General features: G+C 58.1%; 1 protein-coding gene across 1 annotated transcript in view; it reads right to left on the bottom strand.

Moving 5' to 3' along the window:
• The window catches only part of DNAH1 (dynein axonemal heavy chain 1), a 79,115-nt gene that overhangs the window by 6,600 nt on the left and 48,194 nt on the right, over nt 1–24,321 (bottom strand). The window contains exons 35-64 of the mRNA XM_073811190.1: nt 22,924–23,015; nt 22,390–22,544; nt 20,750–20,927; nt 19,762–19,956; nt 19,554–19,673; nt 19,175–19,333; nt 18,911–19,015; nt 17,657–17,797; nt 17,344–17,504; nt 16,784–16,941; nt 16,253–16,426; nt 15,420–15,458; nt 12,751–12,929; nt 11,513–11,743; nt 10,621–10,817; nt 10,049–10,184; nt 8,923–9,131; nt 8,541–8,712; nt 7,356–7,547; nt 6,854–6,964; nt 5,863–6,048; nt 5,234–5,425; nt 3,582–3,749; nt 3,301–3,492; nt 2,989–3,120; nt 2,391–2,516; nt 1,629–1,748; nt 1,357–1,506; nt 1,102–1,262; nt 46–271 (exon numbers count right to left, since the gene is read on the bottom strand). Of these exons, the coding sequence (XP_073667291.1) occupies nt 46–271; nt 1,102–1,262; nt 1,357–1,506; nt 1,629–1,748; nt 2,391–2,516; nt 2,989–3,120; nt 3,301–3,492; nt 3,582–3,749; nt 5,234–5,425; nt 5,863–6,048; nt 6,854–6,964; nt 7,356–7,547; nt 8,541–8,712; nt 8,923–9,131; nt 10,049–10,184; nt 10,621–10,817; nt 11,513–11,743; nt 12,751–12,929; nt 15,420–15,458; nt 16,253–16,426; nt 16,784–16,941; nt 17,344–17,504; nt 17,657–17,797; nt 18,911–19,015; nt 19,175–19,333; nt 19,554–19,673; nt 19,762–19,956; nt 20,750–20,927; nt 22,390–22,544; nt 22,924–23,015 (4,757 nt within the window). The remainder of the gene's footprint in view (nt 1–45; nt 272–1,101; nt 1,263–1,356; nt 1,507–1,628; nt 1,749–2,390; nt 2,517–2,988; nt 3,121–3,300; nt 3,493–3,581; nt 3,750–5,233; nt 5,426–5,862; nt 6,049–6,853; nt 6,965–7,355; nt 7,548–8,540; nt 8,713–8,922; nt 9,132–10,048; nt 10,185–10,620; nt 10,818–11,512; nt 11,744–12,750; nt 12,930–15,419; nt 15,459–16,252; nt 16,427–16,783; nt 16,942–17,343; nt 17,505–17,656; nt 17,798–18,910; nt 19,016–19,174; nt 19,334–19,553; nt 19,674–19,761; nt 19,957–20,749; nt 20,928–22,389; nt 22,545–22,923; nt 23,016–24,321) is intronic.

Raw genomic sequence — 24,321 nt, 5'->3', positions numbered from 1 at the left:
GGCAGGTGGGGAGAGGCAGGCAGGGGTGGGCCGGCAGTTGCTGACCTGGATCTCAGCAGCCTTCAACTTGGAAGCCTCCAGCACCTTGATGAGCTCCACGTCATCCACAGGGTTGCCCTCAGAGGAGCTGAGCCGGTACAGGATCTGGTCTTCAATGTCCTTCAGCTCCTGGCGCATCTTGGCATTATTGACAATCAGCTGGTTCTTGGCTTCCTCAAGGTCAGGCCGCTCCTCAGCCACTACCTGGCCCAGCAGCTGGTCCTCTAGGCCACTGCCAGGGGTAGGGGACATTATGTCTGTGACACCTGGTGGGCCCTGGGGGCCAGCCTTGAGCCTGCTGACCTATGTACCTGTGCTCCTGGGGCTCCAAAGAGCCTAGCATCCCTGTTGGTGTCAGCCTGGGAGGCCTGGCCTCTGTCTCAGGCTGCAGGGCTAAGGCAGAGCCTGGCTTCAAAGTGACCAGTTCTCAGCGAGACCTCAGGTGGCAGCTTGGAATCCCAGCAGGGGCCAGGCAGTTGAACATGTGAGTTGCTGGGGTCTGAAAAACTCCCTCTCAGCAGGAGGGGGCTGGGGGTGATGGGGAGGGACAGGACTTAAGGATGTTTTCACCCCCTTGTCTGTGGAGAGGTTCATAGTGGCCACTGGCATGGAGGCCTTAGCACTCTCTGTGGGTGGTCAGCAAAAGCTATAGTGCCTGGGCTTAGGGCAGCAAGGGCAGGAAATGGCTTGGGTGCAGGGAGCCAGAGTATGCCCCCCACAGGGCTCCAGGACAGCTCTAGGGGTGAGTACACAAGGGCTCAGCAAGGGCTGTGGGGAAAGGGTATCCGGATGAGGTGGGGCTAGTGCTGGCCAGGCAGGCTGGGGGAGGGGTTCCTGACCAGGGATCAGGATGATCTGAGGGTGGGGTTTCTCAGGTGGAAACAGTGGCAAGTAAAGGGAGTTCGTGGAGGGGCTAGAAAGACCTGAAATGCAGAGTGCCTGGGAGGAAGCTGGCGGGGCCTCAGGGGGAAACCCACTGAGTCTCTGCCTGGGGGTGGGAGGAGGCGGCCAGGCAGGATGAGGCAGAGCTGATGCTGGGGGTCCCAGGGACCAAGGGCTTACCTGGGAGACAGGGTGAAGTTGATGAGGGTGAGCTTGGTGGAGATCTCGGGCGTGTAGTGTGGGTTGGGCAGCTTGGTGGTGATGTACATCCTGAAGTCCTCGTGGTAGGGGATCACCGTGTCTCCCAGCTTCAGCACCTTGTTCCCCTGCTGCTTGTATGTCTGTGGCAGGTGGGATGGGCAAGCGCTGTGGCTTGGGCTTCACCAGTGAGGCAGGGGAAGGGGGCCGCCCCCACCCCCACTGCTGCAGGCCCACCTGCTTGAGCAGCACGGGCTCCAGGGCGGGATCCAGCTCCTCGCCCACGTTCTCTAGAAGGCAGGGCTTGCCAAAGCGGATGGCATTCTCCATGCTGCGCAGGAAGTCGCGGTCGCTCAGCTTGAACACGTCCAGCCCGCTGTCCTTCTCCTGTGGGCACAGGGGGCGGGTGGGGGCCGCGGGAGCTGAGAACCAGCCTGAGGCTCAGCTACTCCCCCTACACCTGCTAAGCCCCGCTGGGTGGGGTGGTGGCACCCGGTGGGTAGGCTCACCATGTTCTTGATCCATTTGTTAGCCTGGCTCTGAGGGTCAATGAAGTGGGTCCAGCGCTGGGAGAACTGGTTGATGACCCCATTCTCCACTGACAGTGTGTCGTTGGGGAGGCCAGCAACCTGTGGGGGACCGGGCTGGGTCGGGGGTCTCACACAGCAGGCTCAGCTGGGACATCAGCCACTCCCAACCTTGTGCTTTGGCTGTGTTTCCCTTCTCCTTACTGCACCCTCTTGAGGGTGAAGGGCAGTCCTGAGGTCTCAGCCCCCAGGACTGGTCTCCCTCCTATTGGCTGGCTCCGACACCCTCCTTCGCTGGGCCAGTCGTTCCTCATGCCTGTTGAGTCCTTGTTCAGTCAGACCATCTTCACGGAGCCAGTAAAGCCCATCAGCCCTCCCGGACTGTGTTCACGCTTAGCCTCTGCCTGAGCCTCTTGGTTCTCTCCTTGCGCCAACTCTACCTGTCCTCCAGGGTCTAGCTCGGACACGATCTCGTAACCCTCACTCTGGACACTGCTCTCCCACCCCACCCCCACTCTCATAAGCACCCCTTGACCTCTCTGCCCACAGTTAGCCAGCATCTGTACCACTCGCTCGGCTTTCTCCTCTCCTACCCACCAGCCTCTGACTGGCCCCGGGCGGGCTCAGGAGACGCATCTCTAAGCAGACCCAGGAAAGAAGGTGGGAGGGAGGCAGGAGGCTCCTGGCCCAGCCCGACCACACTGCAGGCCCAGCCCAGTTGCTCCAGCCCCCCAGGGTGGGCACCTGCCACGAGCGGATCTTCACGGGGTTCCCCAGAGTCCCGATTAGCGTGGGCTCGGAGGTGTGTGGGACATGGTGAGTCGTGAGCTGCTTGACCCAGCTGTCGTAGAGCACCGTGCGGTACTGGCCCTGGGGAGATGCCAGGCTCAGGGCCACCCCACTGAGACAGCCGCGATGCCCTCCCACTTCCCCCTGCACCCCAACGCTCAGCAGTTGTGCAGAGGTCAGAGCTCAGACATGGAGACAGAGGCCTGAGCTCTAGCCCCACTTTGGGGAACATCCTTGGCCTCCACAATCCTCAGCCCCTTATCTGTGGAACCAGCATAAGAACAATGCCCACCCATCAGGGCAGCTGTGAGGATTGAATGAGAGGCACACAGCAAGCACGGCAGTGTGAACTCACACTTCCCTCTAGAAGGCCAGCCCCACCGGAGCAGGTTTTCTGGCTGTTTTGTGAGCTGCCATATCCCCAGTGCCTGGAACAGCACCTGGCTCAGACGGGGCGCCTGAGAAGTGCTTGTTGAATGAGTGAGAGAAGAGCCGCCCCTCAGGCCACCCCTCATGGAGGTGAGGCCTCAAGGCAGGGCTGGGGGTTCCTTACCGTGAAGGGGCCCAGATAGGCTACAAAGCCTGCAGCCACCAGCACGTCCCCGAAGATGTTGTCGAGCGTGTGTTCCAGGTTCTCCACCGTATCCTGCCAGCGCACCCTCTCGTCCGACAGCCCGTTGATGAGCTGCAAGGACAGCCCATGGGGTGGGTTCTGGGAGGCTGGGCCAGGGGCCTGGGTGTCCCTGCCTGGCGCAGTCCCCGAGGTGGCCGGTGTGGGGGGTGTGGACAGCCACCCTGGGACCCCCCCCTACCACCCGGGCCCTTCCAGCCTGTCGGGGGCAGGCCACACCACAGGCCCTCACACCTTGTCGGCGCGGCCCAGCCGCTGCTCGCACTGCTCACACTTCAGCTCCAGTTCCTCCTTCTTGGCAATGCAGTCTCGGTACTTGGCCTGCATCATGGCAATGCCATCCTCCACCTTGTGCAGGCGCTGCTTCGCCTCCTCCAGGATCCTCTGTGTCACCTCCAGGTCGTCCTGGGCCTCCCGCAGGGCTTGCTGCGGGCAGAGGGCGCAGGACCAGCTTTCCTGGTGCCCAGAGGAGCCCACGCCCTCTCCCCTGCCCCCTAGGTCTACCCAGCCCTCACCCGCTTGGGCTCCACGGCCTTGGCCACGAAGTGGTACTTGTGCATGGCGCGCACCCACTGGCAGATGGAGGTGCAGGCCTTGGACACCTTGGCGATGGCGGCCGGCTGGAACTCTTCATTGTCGATGTATGGCTGGATGGCTTTGATCACCGCCTCCCCAATGTTGTCCTGGGGATGGGAACCATGGGCTCAGGGGGCTGCTTCCCAGGGAGGACAGAGAAGGCTCTGCAGGGCTGAGGGGCATCCTGCTCCTGCCACTATGCCCCGTGTAGGCCTCAGTACAGGTGTCCTCCCTAGGGAATAGACACAACCCACAAAAGCTGGCCAGAAGAGGATCTTCTGTATTCTAAGATTTCAAATAACATGATCAGAGATTTTTCTTTCTCAAGAAATGACACAACCTCAAGATCTGATAATACAGGGACTTCCCTGGTGGTCCAGAGGGTAAGACTCCGCGCTCCCAATGCAGGGGGCCCGGGTTTAATCCCTGGTCAGGGAATCAGATCCCGCATGCATGCCGCAACTAAGAAGTCCACACGCCACAACTAAAAAGATCCCGCATGCCGCAACGAAGGTCCCGCGTGCCGCAACTAAGACCCGGCGCAGCCTAAATAAATAAATAAATATTAAAAATTTTAAAAATGAAGACCTGATAATATGCAGGCCCCATTTAAAACCCATTTAGAGACAAGGGCTCCTTCTTGGCTGATGTGGAGACGAGTGAGTGGTTCTGATGCCCAACCTGGCTCACGTTCAAATGTAATAATCCCTACCCCAAGAGCTCACCATACTCTTGGAGCACTTGTCCTACCCTGGGAGAATCCAGCTCTGTAATTCAGGATGAGCCCAGGAATCTGTACTGTTCATGAGCTCCCAGAGGTCAGAGCTTGGGACCAGGGGAACCTGAGTGCTGGCCATGAGCCTCCTGATTTGGGCTCAGTTAGAGGGATGGGGAAGCCCATAGAGTCCAGCTGTCACTGAGATGGGCCATTGCCTCTGCCCTCCCAGTGCAGTCTGGGACGTGCCCAGGGCTCCAACACTGACACATGGTGGGGGAGGGGGGGAGCGGCCCGCGTGGGACTAATTTCTGGGCTGGAAAGGGGCCCTCCAAGAGGGCTGCAGGCTCCAGGCTGACCTAACCCTAAGCAGCCCCATGAGAGAGCATGCCCATGGATACTGAGAACCCCAGATAGACAGGAAGGCAGAGAAATCCAGAGACAGACAGGCACTAAACCTCAGGTGTTAAGGCTGAGGGAGAGGCGATGATTGAGCAGCCAGGGAAGGTCTTGGCCAGCGCCATGGGGGTTTCAGGAAAAAAAGAGCAGGAGAGAGAATCTCCAGGCTGCGGAGCCTTGGAGTGACTGTGGGTGATGTCCTATGGGCATAGGAGCCTTCCCAGGTCCTGATTTCCTCAACACCCATCTGTTGGTCGGTCCGTCTGTTTCCCCCACCAGCTGGAGAGCTCCTCTGTGCCAGGATCTGGTCCCATCAGCTCTGTGGCCACAGGGCTGTGTGTGTTGCAGGCAGAGTGAGATAGGATGGAGGCCCCAGCGCTGGTGGCGGGGAGGGGGCCGGTTCCTCTCCTCACTTCTCTGCCCAGCTGGGTCCTGCCCTCACTCACTCCCAGCTGGCTGGGTGCCTGGCACACTCACCTTGTCAAACTTGAGGAGGCTCTCCAGGAAGCGGCCGGGGTCTTGCAGCAGCCCCTTGCCTGGCTCCCAGTAGTCATCCACCTTGGAGCCAGGCTTCTCTCCAGGGACCTTCTTGGGCTTGATGCCCTTCATGATGCACACAGCTTCTATGACCAGCTTCACACCTGGGGGTGGCCGCTGCATGGCACGCACCTGTGGGCCAGGCCAAGAGTGGGGAAGGGGGAGGTCCATCACGGAGTGGTACGGTACCTCCAGGCAGGGACAGCCACCAGACAGGGTGGGCCCCACCAGCCAAGTCCCTACCACTACAGACCAAGGGCACACCCGGGGATCCCCCAAGGTCTGCCTTAGCCTATGGCAACTACTGCTCCCCCATATACCCAGGCCTGGCCACGAGGTCCTGTACGCTCATTTCTCAAGGCCCAAAGCCCTCCTCATGCACCTGCCCGGGCCCTGGGGGCTGATACAAGGAGGTAAGGGCAGGCAGCTGGATTCAAGCCCTAGTTCTGCCCTCATCTCTTGACATATGACCCTCAAGGGATGTGTAGAGGGAGGGCCTAGGGGCCAGGACCCAAGAGGGCTCCAGGGAGGGATGTCAAGAAAAGCCTGGGAGGTGCCTAGCCACCCACCTCCGTCACATCATTCTTGTTGAGGTTGCGCAAACTGGCCAGGGCTGCATCCAGGGTGGGCAGAGCCTCATCCAGATCCTTCTGGGCATCGTCAGCAATACCTTGTGCCTTCCTGGCCTTCTCATTGGCCTTGATCTCCTCTGCTTGCACTGAATTCCGGGACTCCTCAGCAATGGTTGTGTCCACCTAGGGACCAGAAGTAGGGAGGGCCCAGGGATGGCCCGTGTCAGGGACAGGTGTGCCCTCCTCCCCTTTCTCCTCTCTGTGTCTCAGTCTCCCCAGGTGGAAGGAAATGAGGGTTGGGATGCCCCATTCTCTAAGGACCATCTCGGCTGTGACAGCCCACGGAGACCTGGGAGTGCTAGGAACTCCTTCCAATCCTGAGTGCTCATCATGGGCCTGGCATGGGGCTCAGGGCTTTACATGCTTGAGCATAACTACCCCATGGGCAGGACCCCCTAAACCCACAGGGCACCTCCATGCAGAACAGAGAAAGGCACTCTCCTCCCACAAGTCACTTTCTTTCCATCTGCTGGAAAAATTTTCAATACCACTGCCTTTGTAGAGCAGGACATGATTGCTTCTGCCAGAAAGCTGCCATCGTGAATATGCAAACCTCCGGAGGCTGCTGTGACGACCGGCCCTCAAATGTGGGCCCTCTTGTAGACTCAGAGGATCTTAGAGGGAGACTCAGGCAGACTCTGCACCGCTACCTGTGGCTGCCCTGCTGCTCAGTCCGTGTTGTGATTATTGGGTTTGGATTTGTCTGTCTTGCTCATCACCATATCCTCTGCCCAGTGCAGCGCTTGGCATAGAATAGGTTCTGAGCAAGCATTTGTTGAATGAACACATGACTGAACGAGGGAACTGGGCACCAAGAGGCTAAGCAACCTGTGAGGCCGGGCAGCTAGGGATCTTGTGGCTGCATGGGGGTGCCGAGCATCCTCAGACACGGTCAGCCGTCAGGGAGGGGGCCAGGAGCACTCCCAACCTTGATCTGCTCCATGGTGAGCGTGGTCTCCTTGGCAGCCTCCTCCAGCAAGGGGCGCATAATCTCCAGCTCTTCCTGCATCTTGGCCACGTCCTCCGAAGTGCGCAGCAGCTGCGGGGTGGGAGGTGTGGGGCACAGAGAGGAAATCCGGTGTGACAGTGTGATGGGGACCAGAGAGTGAGTTAGGCCTGGAGGGGGCAGGGGAGAGGTCCCTGCAGGGCCGCCCTCATTCACGAGAGGCTGTGGCCAGCAGCTTCAGTGGCCCCCCAGGTTGCCCAGTGGACCCCAGAGGAAGGGAGCAGTCCCCTAAAAACATTTGGGGTGACCTGCTTTGGCCTTGCCCTTGGCCAGCAGCTCTTTTGGTGAGGGAGGAAGCCACCCATTTAAACACTGTGGGCTGCCAACTGAAAGGTCAGGCTGGGCCTCCGGGGTCAGGACTGAAACTGCATGGGCAGAACCACGGGCAGCTATACGTTGCCCATAAGGCCCCACCCCAGCCCACCTTGTCGAGGCCACTCTTCATGCGGTTCCTAGCAGTTTTCAGCTCCTGTTTCTTCTGCCCGATGAGGATGGAGAAAATATTGAGCAGCTCCAGGTAGCTCTTGGGGGTCACATAGTTGTGGCGGGCCAGCTCGGCCAGATACTCGACACACTTCTTGGCCACCGACTGGTGGATATACACACAAACCTGAATCTGTGAGGGAGCAGACCACTGATGCCAGTCTTGTAGAGCCCCCAGCAAAGATGGGGCACCAGGGTGCCCTTGAAGCCACTGAAGCCTGGTTCTGCGGAGGGAGCCACGTGCAGGAACCTCAACGGCCCTCACACTCACTCTCTCCTATGATCCTCACGACCTCCAGGTAAAGGTCACCTATTCTGCAGATGAAAAATCCCACGACCCAGAGAAATCAAGGGGCTTTTTCAAGTTCACACAGTTGTCAAGGGCAGAGTTCACTTTGAACTTGGACCCAGGTGTGTCCCAGCTCTTGGCCCAGTGCTCTTATCACAGCCCCTATGACCTGCCTCTCTCAGAAAGCCCTAAGGTGGGGCCCCTCTCGGAGGCTGTAGATGTGGGGAGGGAGGGCCCAAGGCCTCAGCACAGCTGGGCAGAAATGGGCGCACCCTAGCTCTTGGCCCCCAGGTGACCATCACTGTCTCAGGCTGGACCAGACAAATCTACCCCCCACCCCATCTGTAGTCTCTGGGTTGTATCAGGGGGCTCTTTGTTTGTTAATGTAGACCGTGTTTTAAAAAAAACTCTTTACTGAATTTGTTACAATATTGCTTCTGTTTTACGTTTTGGTTTTTTGTCGCCAAGGCATGTGAGATCTTAGCTCCCCGACCAAGGATTGAACCCTCACCCCCTGCAGTGGAAGGTGAAATCTTCCCTGGACTGCCAGGGAAGTCCCTATATCAGGCGACTCTTTAAAGAAAGTTTCCGTGGAGCCCTCAGAGAATAAGATAAACAGTGACTGTGTAACTGTGTGCCCAGCCTCCTGCGTCACCGTGACAACCTTGTGGCATTCCCATTATACAGGTGAGGAAACTGAGGCTTAGACAGATAAATCTGTCTGCCCAAAGGCTTCCCATCAGTGGTGGGCCTGGGAATCTTACCCAGGCCTTGGTGACCCCAAGCCCAAACCTACACAGTCCCCCTCAAGGTCTTGCTCCTCACCAAGATACCTACCAGTCCTTCAATTACTTTGGGAGTGGCGTCCAGCTCTGGGATCTCGTTCAGGAACATGGTGGCCACAGACTCCAGGGCTTCTGCCGGCCACTCATTAAACCAGTCGATGGTACAGCAGTTGACCAGGGAGGGGAACTGCCTTAGGTGAGCTCGGAAGACCTCTCCAATGGGGCTGGGGAGGTGGGGGTCCAAATGAGGCCCTGAGACACTGACTTACACCCCCCAGGAACCCAGGACCCAGGGTCATTTCACAGCCCTGTGGCATGGCAGCCTGGACCCAATGGCACGGTGGCCAGGCCCAGGCCACTTCCCCTTGTGGCAGGCCCAGGTGCTCCCCCACCTAAAACCCCTGTCCCTGCGAGGTTGCAGTGGCCACCTGTACCTCATGCACAGCACCAGGTGGATGCTGCTGCGCACACGCCCAGTGTAGGCAGCCATGAGGTTGGTCTTGGTGGGCTGCAGGCCCTGCTCCTGGACGTAGGGCCGCATGGTGTTGACAATCTGGTCCTGCTCATCCGTGTTGTAGAGGTTGGGAACGTCGCCTGAGTTCAGGACATTGTTAATGTCCTCTAGGAAGGACTCGTTCTTGATCTGGGGGGAAGATGGGGATGGAGGAGCTGAGTCTTGATGATGGCCCCTGGGTGTTGGGCTCCATGACCATGGTCTCACTGGACCTTCACAGGAGCCCCATTCCACAGACCATGCCACTAAGGCTCAGAGAAGCCCAGGGTCACACAAGTGACCTCACAAGTTGTGGTCCAGGACTCACACCCAGGCCTGCCCTACAGCAGAGACTCTGAACATCACTGCTGGGCTGTGGAAGGGCCCTGGGTCCTGGGTGGGAGATGTGGTGTCTTCCTCCTCTCTTGCCAGGCCTCTCTACGTCTCAGTTTACTCACAGGAGAAAACCAGGCCACAGGCAGAAACGGGTCCTTGCCCATCTCATATGGCCAGGGCCTAGTCAGTGCCAGAGGGCACCCTCACTTGCCTATGTAAGGGGAGCCTGGGGGATAGGAGTAGGGCTGGAAGCCTTCCAGGGCTTCAGCTTCGGCCCAGTCCTGACCACCAGTCAGGTTTAAGCACTGCCCTGTTTGTCTTGAGACCCTGGACCCACGACCTCTCCTTCTCTCAGACCTGGGGCAAGGCCTCATCTAGGGAGCTCCAGACGGAGCAGCCCCAAGAAGGGGGCCATAGTCACAGCACCTCAGGCACAAGTCCTGTGGTCCTTGAGGTAGGAAGCCGTTGGCCAGTGAGTGTGGTGCTGCTTGTGGTCAGCCATGGTGCCAGGGGCCTTCTTTACCCTCGGGGCATAGTAATGATCTATGCCCCCCACCAGCCCTGACAGGCTAGGTTTGGCCCCCTCCCGCTGGTCCCAGCCATTCCTCCCAAGATCCACCCCAACTGACAGTGACGTGGGCATGAAGGACTGACCACCTTCCAGGATGCCACACTGGGGTGGGCTGTACCCAACCCACCCTAGATCCCCCTCACTGCCCGTGTGGTGGTACCTGGGTATCTGAGAACAGGAAGGTGATGGGCAGGCTGTGCAGGCCAGCCTTGAGCAAGACCTTCTTGACATCATCACGCCACTCGGTCATGCCATAGTTCTTGGACAGCTCAATCTGGAAGCACTCATACTCGGCCCTGGAGACAGGTGGTTGGGTGGAGGCATGCCAGAGCTTGAGGCCAAGCGCCCCACCCCAGCCATCTGCTCCCATCCTGGGCAGACCTGCTGACTTCCCCAACCCTGAACCTGCTCTCTTGCCTCCAGACATTTGCTGAGGCTGCTCCCTCGGCCTGGAATGCCCTTCCCTTCCATCCTCCCAGCCTTGATTAGAAGAGAAGGACCATGGCCACCTCCTCTAGGAATCTCTCCTGGATGCCTGCAGCTACCCCTCCCCCATCCCTGCAGCATCACAGGGCACTGCTGCTGTCTCTCCTTGGACCCCAGGTTACCCTCCCAGGTTTAGAAGCCCATGGGCCAGGTGCGTCTGCCTCAGCATAGAACATGTGGAAGAACACGAATGGAACTGAGTCTGCCACCGGCCGCCCACTGCCCACCACGCCTGGGGGCCCTCACATGTGCGAGGCCAGTCTCGTGAGGGACCTGCGGCCACTGCCGCCCACACCCAGCAGGAGCGCGTTGCCCAGCGCCTGGCGCAGGGTGCGGCTGATGCGGCAGACGTGGCTCACGGCGTCCATGAAGAGGACCAGCCTCAGCTTGGCTGTGCTGATCTGGTTGTAGTCCTCCATGTACTCCTCAATCACCTGCATCATCTGGCAGCGGGGGGTGGGGGGGCACGGGGAGAGCTGGGTCCTCCCTCTGTCCCCGTGCACTGTGCCCACCCGCAAGGGAGCACAACACCCCATCCCCCCAGCCAGCCCTGCTCCTCTGTGCACAGAGGGATGTTGGCCTTAAGATGCCAGGTCTGCCTGGATGAGGCCTGACCTGCTGGACACGCCAAGGCCTGAGGGTCGGGTCAGAGACCTGCCTGCTGCCTTGAGGGCTCAACAGGATGTACCGACCTGGGGCCCCGTGGGAGCTCCTGGGAGCTAGGAGAGGGTCTGTGTGAAGAAACCAACAGGAGGCCCCCGCACTCCAGCTTCATCCTGCCACCCTGGGGTCTTGACTCAAGACTCGCGGTGCCCAGGGCCCTGCCGTGGCTCTGTGGGTGGGATACTAGTCCCTCAAATGGGCATAGCGTGTTCCTGCTTACAGAGCCTGTCTCAGTTGAACGTTAGGCTTGTCCTCAGGAAAGGGCCAAGGGGGGGCCTACTGTGCCCATTTGACAGGCGAGGAGATGGGACTCAGAGAGGCAACTTCTGGCCTGAAGTCCCTGAGCTGGCCTTCCAGACCAGTGTCCGACCCTCTGGTCAGAGCATGGTGGTCTCTTAGCAGTGGCTGCAGAGGGCTGGGGTCTCGGGGGTCAGGGGTTGTGGGTCAGGGGTAGGGCCCCAGCAGGCCCCTTCACCTTCTTCTTGCTGGTGATGAGCTCATAGGACTTGACGTCGGAGCCTGGCGACATGAAGTCCCCGTAGAGGATGGGCTGGAAGGGGCAGACCTCTTCGAAGGCCACCTCCCACTGCTCCATGCAGCTCTCCAGGAGCTTGTCAAACCAACTGCGGTCCTCCTCGTTCACCAGGCGGTCGCGGAACACACGGCAGCTCTCGTGGTACCACAGGCGCAGCAGTTGCACCTTGTCCTGCGGCCGCCCCAGCGTCAGGGCCCGGTCTCGGCCCCGCACCCTCAGCCACCTCTCAAAGCACCTGGGCCTGGCTCTCCTACCAAGACCCTGCCAGGGCCCTGGGTGTCTGCTAGCAATCTCCACAGAGCGTGGAGTCCACACGCTGACGCCTGGGCCTCTCCACCCCCAGCTCCAGGCGCAGCTGTGCCTGCAGGGCTCCCAGCTCAATTAGCTTCTCCCCTCTTAGGGTCCCCACAGCTCCCCAAACCCCAAGCCCGAGAGGAATGCCCGATTCTCCTTATACCTTCCTGACACCTCACATCTAACCACTCACTTGACCCCAAAGCTCCCTCTGACTCTACCCCCATCCTGCTGCCACCTCCATGCTGACCTCCCTGCCTCTCCCTGGGTGACAGGACCGCCCTCAGGAAGCCCCAAAGCTCTTCTCTCGACTCCTTTGGCAGGGCCCTAGGCAGGGCCAGGGCTGGCATCTGTCCTATTCACACTATGCCCTTGACGCTGGGCCCACACACTGACCCATCCGTTCCCCATCCCAAAGTGCAAATGTGCCCCCTACCCACCCCCCAGCTCCCATCACCTTCAGGACTCTCTGCCCCTGCAGCCCCCAGAGCCTGCCCAGCACAGCTGACACTGCTCCGTGCTGCACTCCTGCTCCTTCCACCTGGTACCATTCACTCTTCCCCTCAATCTTCTCACACACAGGGCTTCCACCAGGAACCCTCCCTCCCTTGCCATGCCCCGGCTCCTGCTTTTGTGTGATCCCATCACAGCCAGCATTCTAGGTGTGGATTTCACCTGCAAGATAGGGCTCAGCTGCATGAAGGCAGGGCTCCTGGGGGCTTGGTACCTGTTGCCGTGTCCCCAGCTCCACCCCCTGCCCGAGGGCCTGGCCAGGTGAAGGCTGAGGAGTGTTTGGGTAGGAAGGCCTAAAACCAGGGAGGACTGTGAGGGCAGTGTGGGCACTCCACTGCTGGACACTGGGGAGGGGGCCCACCGGTCCTCACCTCAACCTTGGCCGGGTCGGCCATGAGCATGCCCTGGAAGACCTTGGAGAGATCCCTCAGGTTGAAAGTGTAGTGGGATTTGGCTGGGGTGGGCAGCAGCTGGGAGGTGATGGTGGAGTACACCATGATGGTGGCTTCCACGAGGGGATCCGTGAAGTGGGAAATGTTGGGGGCACCGGCTGTGGGAACAGGAGAGTGGCCCTGGGTCACAGCCCTTGCAGATCCGGTGCTGTGTTCTCTGCACATACCTTTCCCCAGCCTGCATGCTTGGATTCTGCCCACTCTGCAGCCCTCTCGGATGCTACTTCCCCAGCAAGGTTTTCCTGGTATCCCCCACCATGGGGTGAGGAATCTCTCACCCGGAGCTCCCCCCTTTTACATCCTTATCACTGATATAGCCTGTCCATATATTGGGGCACTGGGACACATTCATGGAATTGAGAACACTAATGGGGCCAGACCTGAAACGTGCCACTCTGAGCTGTGCATGGGGAGGGTTGCATGGCCCACACGGGGTTCAGGAGTGCACCACAGTGGACGTGGAGGCCTGGGACTCAGCCATGACCTTGGGGGCTTATCACCCCCTTGCATTTTCACCATTAACATAACCTATTTGCTTGTGCTTTGAAAACAATGCAATTCTTTGCTGGGAACCAAAATTCTGTCAGTGGGAATTTGGGGCAGAGGGAGCCCCCAGAAGAGGGAAAAAAGCAAAGAAGGGGCAGGACAACTCACTAGCCCCAAAGCGGGCTCATCCATTAACACAAGGACTGTTCTAGGTGCTGGGCACAGAGGGTAGCCCCAGCAGACACGCTCCTCACCCCCAACAAGTTGACTTTCTTTGGGGGACTGACAGTAAACTGGGGATGGAAAATGTGTGGAGAGAGGTTTGGGGAGAGCCAGCGTTGGGGGATTTGACATAAATGCTGGGGAGGCCTTGCGGAGGAGGGCACTTGAGCAGAGACCCAAAGCCTTGAGGTGCCAAGCAGGTTCAGAACTGGAGAAGGTGTTCCAGAGAGGGCGTGGCCAGGGCGAAGGCCCTGAGGCAGGCATGTCTGGGGGGGTTAAGGACTTAGCAAGGGGGTGGTGAGAGCAGACAGTGATGAGGGGTGCCCACCACTGCCAGGACCTGGGCTCTAGTCTGCATGAGATGGTTGAGCAGAGGAGGAATGTGATCTGATTCAGCGTTTGAATGGGTCCCTCTGGCTGCAAGTGAAGGATGGATAGACCTCCAGACAGACAGACAGATGCAGGGGGTGAAGACAGAATCAGGGAGACCGGCGTGGGGGGGAGCTGCTGCAGTGGCCTATGAGTGAGGGCTGGGGTGCTAAGCAGCGCAATTCAGGGGGGGTTCTGGAGGGAGAGGCAGCAGGACCTCCTGAGAGAGAGACAAAGAGAGCGAGCAAGTCCGGATGGTGCCAAGGCCCTTGTCCTGAGCGAGTGGAAGGACACAGTGGCCATCAGCTGAGAAGAATGGAGGGCCAGGTGCTGGTGGATCAGGGGCTCGGGTTTGGACATGTTCAGCCTGAGACACCCAGTGGACATTCAAGAGGAGACATCGGTCCGAGGTTCAGGCAAGAGGTCTGGACTGAACACACAGACTCAGCGGCATCCGCACTAAGGGGTTTATCGCCAGGGCAGGATGATGATGTCCCAGAAGAGTGTGTTTAGAGGGAGTAGAGGCTGAGAGTAAGCCCTCCGTCCACCTAGGAAGGCGACTGGGAGGAGGAGGGGTGACCCCCACAGACAGCTGACAGCCCGGGAAAGGTGAAGACCCAGCTGACCTCTGGTCTGGACGCTGCGAGGCTGCTGGTGACAAGAGCCCTCTCCGGGGACTGGTGGGGCTCAAGAGAAAGTGGGAGGGAGGGCTGGTGCCCGCAGGAGGAGAAAACGCTCTTGGAGCGTTTTGGTCTCAAGGTGACAGAGAAACGGCGCCAAGGCTGGGGGGGGGGGTAGGGAGGGGAGAAAAGAGGGGCTTGTTTTGTGTTTTGTTCTTAAGATGGGAGAAATCGGGGCGTGTCTTCGCTGATGGAATGGCCCAGTGGAGAAGAGAACACTGATGTCGGTGGCTGTCAAGCAGACAATAGGGGATGGGACTCAGGCCTAAGAGGAGGGCTTGGCCTCATATGGGAGCAGGGAAATCTGTTCCCAGGAACAGGAGAGAAGACAGGGCCCAGGGAGGCCTGGGTGCAGGTCAGCAGTGGACACGGAGGCCTGAGGAGGTCTGGAGCGGCCAGTCACCCTGCTGCAATGAGCAGCAGATCCGCTGCCACACGGGGGACGCCCGACACGAACTCAGGTTGCTCCTGGCTCCAGGCTCATGCCCTCTCCTCAGAGCCTCTGCTTCTTCACACAGGGTGGGACTTTGTTGGATTCCTTATTCATTCATTCAACGTGCATTCACCTTGCTTCTACTATGGGTCGGACACTCACCCGGGCACTGAAAGACTGACTGGCCATGTAACGGTGAGTGAGCCATGCAGACCGTCGGTGCTGGGCAACCTTTGCTCTAGCAGTGGCCCGAGGTCCCCTCAGGAGTCTGAGGATGGTTCACTGTGGCCCCTGGGACCCGGCCTCAACGACATCCAACTGGAGTCCAGGGCTCCCCCTGGAACCAGTGCCCCTGCCCCATCCAGGCCTTCCCAGGCCCTGCCCAGGCCTGCACTTACGCACGGGCTCCCGGTAACTCTTTTCTCCAAGGAGTCCATCTAGAAGGTTGAGGGAGAGACACGGGGCTCAGAGTTAGGTGGGTCCCTTGCTGCCCACCTTGACCGGCTGTGCTCAGCTGGGCAGCCCCAGAGCAGCCACTGACCATCACCCCCCTCCTCAGAGCCACATGGCCCCCACCTCCAAGCTGGGCATGGGGGCAAGTTCTGGTCTATAGCCCCTGGGGGCAGGGCAGGCCAGGCCAGAGGAAGGAAGGCCTGACTCCCATCACCCACCACCTGGCACAGTGCCAAGTGGAGTTTAAAGGTCAGAGTGTGTGTTATGTAAGAAGTGGACTGGTTGGGGAAAACTGCATCCTGGAACAGACTTTTCTTCAAGCTCCATGGAAAATCAGGGCCATTTTGTCCATTCTATCTTGGTGGCACTTCCTGATTTACAAAAGTAACATCCTTTTACTAGCCTTTCTACCATATATGCGCGTACTTATACGGATGAAAATACATGTATACATATGTATAAATCATATATTCCACAGTTACCACATGCCGGGCTTCTTGCTAGATGCTCTACATGCAGTGTCTTATTTAACCTTCACAACTCGGGGTGTTGGGCACTGATATTATCACCCATTTCAGATGAAGAAACTGAGGCTCAGAGAGGTTCATGAATTGGCCAAAGGTAACATAGCTGAGTAAGGGGTGAAGCCAGGGCTGATGTCAGTGGTTCAGCCACTCGGCCCTTCCCAGTGCTGCCCAGCTGTCCTTGGTGTGGCTTACCTGGCCGGGGCTTCTGCCCTAGCCCGTGGCCTCCTACCCCACTCCTGCCCGATACTCACCCATCCAACTGCCCAGGATGGTGGAGAAGATGCGCTTCTTGCTGACCTCATCCATCTCAGCAAAGGACAGGTAGTTGAAGTGGCGGGTCAGCCGTGGAGTGATAGCATTCCTGCCTCCACCGGGGGGGCCCATGGCACAGACAAAGTTGATGTCCACCAGGCTCTTGAAGGCTCCTGGAGTCAGGGCAGGAAGTCAGAAGGCCCTGCCCAGGGCTACATTAAGACTTCTGTAGGCCCTGGGCACTTTTGCCTTCTTGGGCCTCCTCCTCCATTAAAAAATATATATATTAAAAATTATAATTTACCACAGTATTGGTACATAGACAAATATATTAATATTATGCATTTTAAATGTTCTTTGACCTAGAAGTTCATTTTCCCCTTGATTTTAAAAGACATTAAAACACTTCCATGGACTCTCTGTGAGTCCTGTGGGCCCAGGCCCTGTGCCTACTGTGCCTAACGGGTGAGGCCCTGGCCCTGCCCAGCACACCCAGCCCTGCCCCGCTGCCCCAGGTGGCCAGCACGCACCGATGATCTTGCGGTCATACCAGCCGCCGTGGTCCATCCACTGGCGCAAAAGCTCGATGGGCGGCTGGGCGCCATATGTCTCCAAGGCCGGCATGTTCAAGTCATCGATGAAGAAGATGAAGTTGCGCCCCAGGGGCGGCCCGAACACGCCCTTCCGCCTGTGGGATGGGGCTGTGTAAGCCCAGCACCCACGGGTACCAGGTCCTCAGGGAATCCAGGGTGGCAGGATGGCAGCTTCACCTCTGGGAAGCCCTCACTAACTTCAGGCTCCCCCGAATTGCTGAGCCTCTTGAGCAACTCCTTGTACCATTCTGAGCGTCCTGGGACATCACACCTGGCTGCTCTGAGCCTTGCCTCTAGGCAGATAGATAACAAGCCCCTCCCGAGTGCTCAGCCCAGGGAGAGCACCCACAGAAGGGCTCGGTGGGAATTCCTGATGGACGAAGGCTCCAGAGCAGTTTGCAAGGGAGCCCAAGGGCCACCCGGGAGGGGAGGGGGGACAGCAGCTGGCCGAGCCAGGCTGGGGGACATCGGACCCAGGAAGGAACCAGGGTGCCTGCCTCTTATCCAGCTTGCTGTCGATGAGGTCCTGGGTTTGGTTGGCTGAGGTGCGGGCAGAGAAGGTGAGGAAGTGGCTGATGTATTCCAGCGGCAGGTTCTTGAGAAGCTTGTTGGAGATGGTGAGGGTCTTCCCTGTGCCCGTCGGCCCGATGCACAGCACCTAGGAGAGCAGGGGACACAGGGTCAGAGCGCTCTCACAGGGCCCAGCATGCAGCACGAGCTGCCGCCCTGTCAGTGTGGGAGCCAGCCACTCCTGACCTAGGCCTTGGAAGTGTGGGGCACTTGGAAGCAGGGCATGGCAGGGGCACTCACGGGCTTGCGGTTGGTGAGTAGCATGTCTAGCAGGTAGGACATCTGGATGGTGTCCATGGTTGGCACGATGATGTTGCAGTAGTTGGTATCTGGCATCATGGTGAACGAAGCTGAGGAGTCCATCCACTTCACCCAGGCAACCTGGAACCACAGGTGGCACAGGGTGGGCCTGGAACCTTCTCCCCGTCTCACCCTTGGCCAAGTGCACCAGGAGGGCAAGGAGCGGCACTGCTGGGACTCAGCAAGAGGGTCCAGGTGAAGGGCTGCTTCTGACAGAAACAGGAATCCCTGTGCCCACTCTCCACACAGGGTGGGGGACTCCCAGAACAAACCTCCAGGAATGGGGGGCTCTCTGCACACAGCTGCCCAAGTGAAGGCTTCCCTGCATCCAGCTACCTCAGTGGGGCCAGTCTCTGGGCCTCTGCATGAAGGAAGTACTCTGGGAACTGGACAACCCAGAATGCAAAGGTCTCTGCTGTTTAGTTTAGGCTACCCAAGCATGTGAGGGCCAGAACCATGGGGCTGGCATCGCCTAGACACTGAGAGGTCACCTGGCCCGCTCTCCCCCACCATCCCCACCTGCATGCACCCCTTCACCCACAGCCCTGACTCAACTTGCAGACCTCCCTTGATGGGGGTGTTCACTGTGGTCAAACCCACATGTCCCACTGGGAACGGTACTGATGTTTAGACTCAAACATGCCCCGTGAGACCCCCAGCAGGACCCTGTGCAGTAACCATCTCTATAGATGCCTCTCTGGCCCCTCCTCCTTCTGGGCTAGAGTCCTGATCCCATGAGGGTAGGCTAATGGGACCCTCGCTGGCTAAGAGGAGAAATGGGGACATCAAGACAGGCCATGGGGGCTTACTCCCCCACCCCTGAGGAGCCCAGCCCCTGGGCAAATGGGGCTTTTAAGTAGAACCGAGTTGATTAATACCTGGGCTCAGTATCAACACAGGGGAGGCAGTGTGTATGGTTGGGAAGGGAGGCACTCTGACATCTCCCAGTCCCAGGTTCAAGTCCAGCTCTGCCACCGACTACCTGGGCGCGACAGTTCTGAGCCTCAATTTCCTTGTTTGGGAAATGGGCACAATAATAACCACGCTGTGGGTCTGTGAGGATTCAGGAGATGATGCAAATAACCCCAGTCTGAGACCTGTGACCGTCAATGCAGCCTCTTCTCTGCAGTCACTATTCATCGAGGAGGACAGCCGCCACCCAGTGGGGCCCTCCCTGGGCAGGTCTGCAGTCACCTGCTTGCCCTCATCATCGTCCTCATCGTCAGTGGTGCTGCTGATGCCGCCGTCCTCTAGCCTGTAATCAAACACCAGCCCCTCCTCCGGAAAGAGCAAGGTCAGCTGTGAAGGACCAGGGGGAAAACCAGGCGGTGAGACCCGGTGGCTTGTGTGGCTACTTGTTTCTGGGGGCCGGGGCCTGGGGGACGGCCCCAAAACACCCAGCATTCAGCGTATGCATCCCAGACCTTGGACCCCAGCCCAGGAGCTGCCGCCTCTCACGTTTTCTGTCTTCATCTTGATCCTGAGCCAGTGGCTGAAGCTGATGCGACTGGCGCTGTCCCCTGTGGCACCCACACTCCAGATCAGGGAGAAGATGAACCAGGGCTCGATCAGCTCTGGGATGCGACTCAGCTTTTTGGGAGGTATTTTCTTGAGGCCCTGGGGACAGAGGCGGGGACAGAACTAAGTGGCCTGAGGAAGCCAGGGGGTGGGGGCCATCCCTTGGCCTCTGCCGTAGTTTTGTGTCTGCAGCAGACTGGACAGGGTGTCCCATGACCCATGTGAGCCAATCTGATTCTCTCTTCCAGAAAGCTGGACTTGGGATTCAGGGCCCTCAGATGAGGAGAGAAGGCCCCCAGCCCACTGCTCAGAGCCGTACCTCTTTAGGCAGGAAGGGCTTGAAGAAGCAGTCCAGCAGCTTGAGGAGACTCATGGTCAGGTTGCTGTTGGTTGAGGTGATCACCTCCTTCACTGAGGACCGGACGAAAGTGATGGACCCCTACAGGGGATGGACACCCAGCTCTTGTGGCTGGTGGCCATAGCACCCGGCTGCCCCACCTGGGCCGGCACACCGTAGTCTCACTCACCTCCAGGAAGCTGACAAAGAGGGCCTTGAACTGCTCCGCAAAGGGCTTGAGTAAAGCAGGGAGATGCCTCAGCCAGCACTCGACAAAGGGCATGAGCCCCAGGATGCTGGGCTCCAGGTACACCATACCGCAGCGGGATACTGTGGCTGGGGAGGCCACTGCCAGGTCCTGCACCTCAAACATCATGGTCATCGCCTGGTGCCAAGATGAACTGCGTGAGTGGGCCAGCCGCCAGCCTCCACGGCAGGGGAAAGGGCTGCGGGGCCATGGGGAGGTGTTGCCCATCCTGCAACTCTGGGCAGGCCACGGGGCAGGCGCTGGGCCAGGAACAGGGCTGGGGTGGGGGCAAATGCAGGAACCTTTTGGCCCTCAGCTGATAACACAGCCCTCCCCAGAGGCCAAGAAGGAGTCTAAGGAGATTCCTGGGAGCCCTCTGGCCAGCCTCGGGTCAGGGCATTTTGGGGTCCCTAGAGCCCTGGGGATATCCGATGGGAGCTGTGTGCTCTGCTCCAAAGCCCCGCACCTGTGTACATGGACACAGGGTCACACTGACATCCAGGTGTTCTCAGAAGGACTCAAGAGACTGGTTGCTCTTAGGCTCAGGCAATACCCCTCCTTCTCTAAGAACTGCCCCACACTTCCCACCAGGCAGCTGTTCCCATGTTCTCCAGACTCCAGGCACATTGCCAGTATGCCTAACCCAGAATGGGCCGATATGACTGCAAATAGGCCTGGGAGGCACAGCATCAACCAGGAGCTGTGGTAGTTGTCCTGGCCCTAGGCTCGGAGCATCACAGAAAGTGGGTCTGCCGGAAGGGCAGCACTGAGCAGCTGTGTAGGACGTGACTGCGGTACAGGAGCCTGAGGATGGGGATGGCGCTGTGGCCCCAAGAGGGAAGGGTGGAGGGGGATGAGGCTTGGCTAGCGTGGTGTGCCCTGGGCCACCTGGCTGCGAAGGAGAGCAGAGTGAGCAGACAGGCGGACACACCTCTGTGAGCTTGATTATCTCCCCGGAGCTGAGGCACAGCTTCTTGTTGTCGTCCAGCACCGTGTTCATGTTCTCAATCCAGATGGCGTCTACCGGCCCATCGAACACGTACCACTTCTTGTTGGTGTCAGAGGTGATGGCCCCCACCCGGATGAGGGAGGAGAAAATCCCATCTGTCCTGCAGCCACCAGGGTGGAAAGGGCTGTAGGTGCAGGGGAGGCAGGGCGGCAAGCACAGCTGGCTCCCAGGGAAACCTGGATCCATGCTGGCCCTGCTCTGCTTTTGTTTTTTTCTTAAATATCTTCATTCATTTAAAAATTATAGCAGGGAAAATGGGACTTTTTGGTATAATAAATATAATGAAAATGTGTGCTTATATTCTCTCCCTGCTGAGTCCTCACTAAAGTTCTATTAAAGGAGAATGAAAAGTAATATCCCCAAAAGAAAAGGAAGATGAGGGGACTTTCCCAGTGGCGCAGTGGTTGAGAATCTGCCTGCCAATGCAGGCGACACAGGTTCGAGCCCTGGTCTGGGAAAATCCCACATGCCTCGGAGCAACTAAGCCCGTGCGCCACAGCTACGGAGCCTGCACACTACAGTCCATGAGCCACACTACTGAGCCTGCATGCCACAACTCCTGAAGCCCACACGCCTAGAATCCACGCTCCACAACAAGAGAAGCCACCACAATGAGAAGCCCGCACACTGCAACGAAGACCCAACACAACCAAAAATAAATAAATTTACAAAAAACAAACAAACAACAACAAAAAAAACTATAGTGTCCTGGAATTTAAGAAAAAAAAGAAAGAAAAGGAAGATGGGGGAGGAGGCAACACAGAAACAGAGGTCCACACAGTCCCGGAAGATGGACAGAGGTGGAGAAGGGGTAAATGACCTCGTAGAGAAAGCAGGGTCATGAGATATATCTAGTCCCTGCCAGAGAACCCAAGAAGCCTCAGACTTCAGAGGCACCAAATGCCAGGGAAGGGGGTGAGTAGGAGGGCATTTTTCTGGTCTGATCCCCAGGCCGCCACCTAACCACACAAGAGCCTGGAGTAGGCATGGGTGAGGCCCTTTACCAGAAATGGGGGAAGCTGGACAGGCCCACATTCAGAAAGATGGGTGACTGCCCCTCTCCAGTGCCCATCCTCCATTGGGTTCCTGAACACTGGGACCAAGAAGACACCCCAGCAGGAGACTGGAGACTTCTCTGGAGAGACAGAATAGCCCTGGAGAAAACCCTCAGGTGCTGACATCTCTCCCAGTTTGGTGCACTTCCCCTAAAATGCACATCTCAGCCCAGGAGCAGAGGCCCCAAGAGAGACCACCAGCCTCTCGTGGGTACTAACAAAAGTCAACATGTACTGAGAGCTCAGCATGTGCTACACTGTCCCAGCCATCTTCCATAATAATGGTGTCATTTTTTCCCCCACTTTGCAGATGAGGGACAAAGGCCCAGGGGGTGAGGTGGGTCACTCAGTGAGGAAGTGCAGTGGTGGGTAGAGTCCCAGGTATTTGGGCTTCAAAGCCAGAGCTCCCGACCTTCCACTTGGCTCAGGGAGGGAGGCGGCCCACGGCCCATAGCCTGCAAAGGTCTGGGAGCAGGGCAGTCACTGGAGGGGTCCCGGGCCACTCACCACTCATGGGTGAGCAGGTCAAACTCCCCGTACAGCTGGCCCATTGTGATGGACTTGGGGTTGAGCACATAGTAGTTGACGGCCTCGTACACACCGCCGCTGATGGATGGCTGCCCTTTCAGCGACGTCATGGCAGCTGCCAGGACTCTGTAACACTATGGAGAAGGGCCAGCCAAGAGTGAGCCTCCAAGCTCGCTGGAGAGAAGGGCTGAAGTGGGCTGTGGGCCACGGCGGGCAGGACGGCATTCTAAAGGCCAAGGAGGCACAAGTGGGGGCCAAGACCCCTGTTGAGGCTGCTCTACCCTCAGGTCCACTGTCTGGGTACTGGGCTGCCCAGCTAGGCTCCACTTATATTAGTCTTTTTTTTTTTTTAATTTTTATTTTATACTGGAGTATAGAGAACAAACTTATGGTTGCCAGGGGGAAAGGGTGGGGGGAGGGATAGATTGGGAGTTTGGAACTGACATGTACACACTGCTGTATTTAAAATAGATAACCAACAGGGACCTACTGTATAGCACAGGGAACACTTACGTTACTCTTGCCAGAGCCTGTGGGCCCAACGAGCATGAGGCCGTGCCGCACCACCGTGGTCTCATACAGCTGGATACACTTGGTCAGGAATCCTGGAAGGACATGGCAGGGAGCCCAGGGATCAGAGTGGGGGCTTAGATCCTGGTCCTGACACTAGCTTGCTGTGTGACCTGTGATGGGTTACCTCACTCCCTGCACCTCAGTTTCCTTATCTGTAAAATGGGGATGGTGGGGATGGCAGTAGTACCTACCTCATAGGTAGAGGCAGGTGAAGCCCTGAGCACACAGCCTGGCACAGAGCAGGAATTCTCTGCTAATGGCCAGCCATTATTTACATTGTGACTATTACTCCCTAACATCCACTAGTCGGGTGTCCAGCTGGCACAGGCTTGCTCAGTGAGGAACTGTCACAGGCCTCAAAATCAACTTCAGCTCCAAAGCTACCACCCAGCTTACTGAGAGCATGGCCCCAGGGAAGTGCTGGCCAACATGAGGCAAAATCCCAGGGACAAGATCCAGGGTCAGGGGCTTCCCTAGTGGCACAGTGATTAAGAATCCGCCTGCCAGGCTCCCCTGGTGGTGCAGTGGTTGAGAATCTGCCTGCCAATGCAGGGGACACGGGTTCGAGCGATGAAGAGTGGCCCCTGCTCGCCGCAACTAGAGAAAGTCCTCGCACAGAAACGAAGACCCAACACAGCCAAAAATAAATAAATAAATTTAAAAAAGAAAGAAATCCTGAATGCTAAAAATAACTTAAAAAAAAAAAAGAATCTGCCTGCCAATGCAGGGGACACGGGTTCGAGCCCTGGCACCACAACTACTGAGCCTGTGCTCCAGAGCCCGTGAGCCACAACTACTGAGCCTGCATGCCACAACTACTGAAGCCCACGTGCCTAGAGCCCATGCTCTGCAACAAGAGAAGCCACAGCAGTGAGAAGCCCGCACACCCAAAAGAGCAGCCCCCGCTCACCACAACTAGAGAAAGCCCACGCGCAGCAACAAAGACCTAATGCAGCCAAAAATAAATAATAAATAAATAAATAAAAGATCCAGTGTCGGTCAGGGTCTCTGACTGACCAAGACCAGAGCTGTAGGGGCAGCTGCCTGCTGCAGTGGCAGGCCAGACCCACACAGGTAGGGAATGAGCACATCACTTTAGCCCAAGAAGAGGGGTCCAGGAGAGCGATGCAGGTCTGGGGGCCCCTGCCAAAGGGACAAGATCCAGTTATTTGGTGCTGGCAAAGCTGCCCCAAGGCCGTGAGGGAGAGAAGAGTTTGAGGCTTCATTCAACTCGCCTGCTGGGGCCTCAGCAGGCCAGGGGGGTGCTTAGGGCCGCATATTTAATGAAGAACGGTGAAGGGCAGGGGTGTGGATAGGCTCACCATCTTCCCCCATCCC

This window comes from Tursiops truncatus, chromosome 10 (assembly GCF_011762595.2).
Source record: "Tursiops truncatus isolate mTurTru1 chromosome 10, mTurTru1.mat.Y, whole genome shotgun sequence".
Classification (NCBI taxonomy): domain Eukaryota; kingdom Metazoa; phylum Chordata; class Mammalia; order Artiodactyla; family Delphinidae; genus Tursiops; species Tursiops truncatus.
Note: the sequence above shows the minus strand (reverse complement) of the source record. Positions and strands in the feature narration are given on the sequence as shown.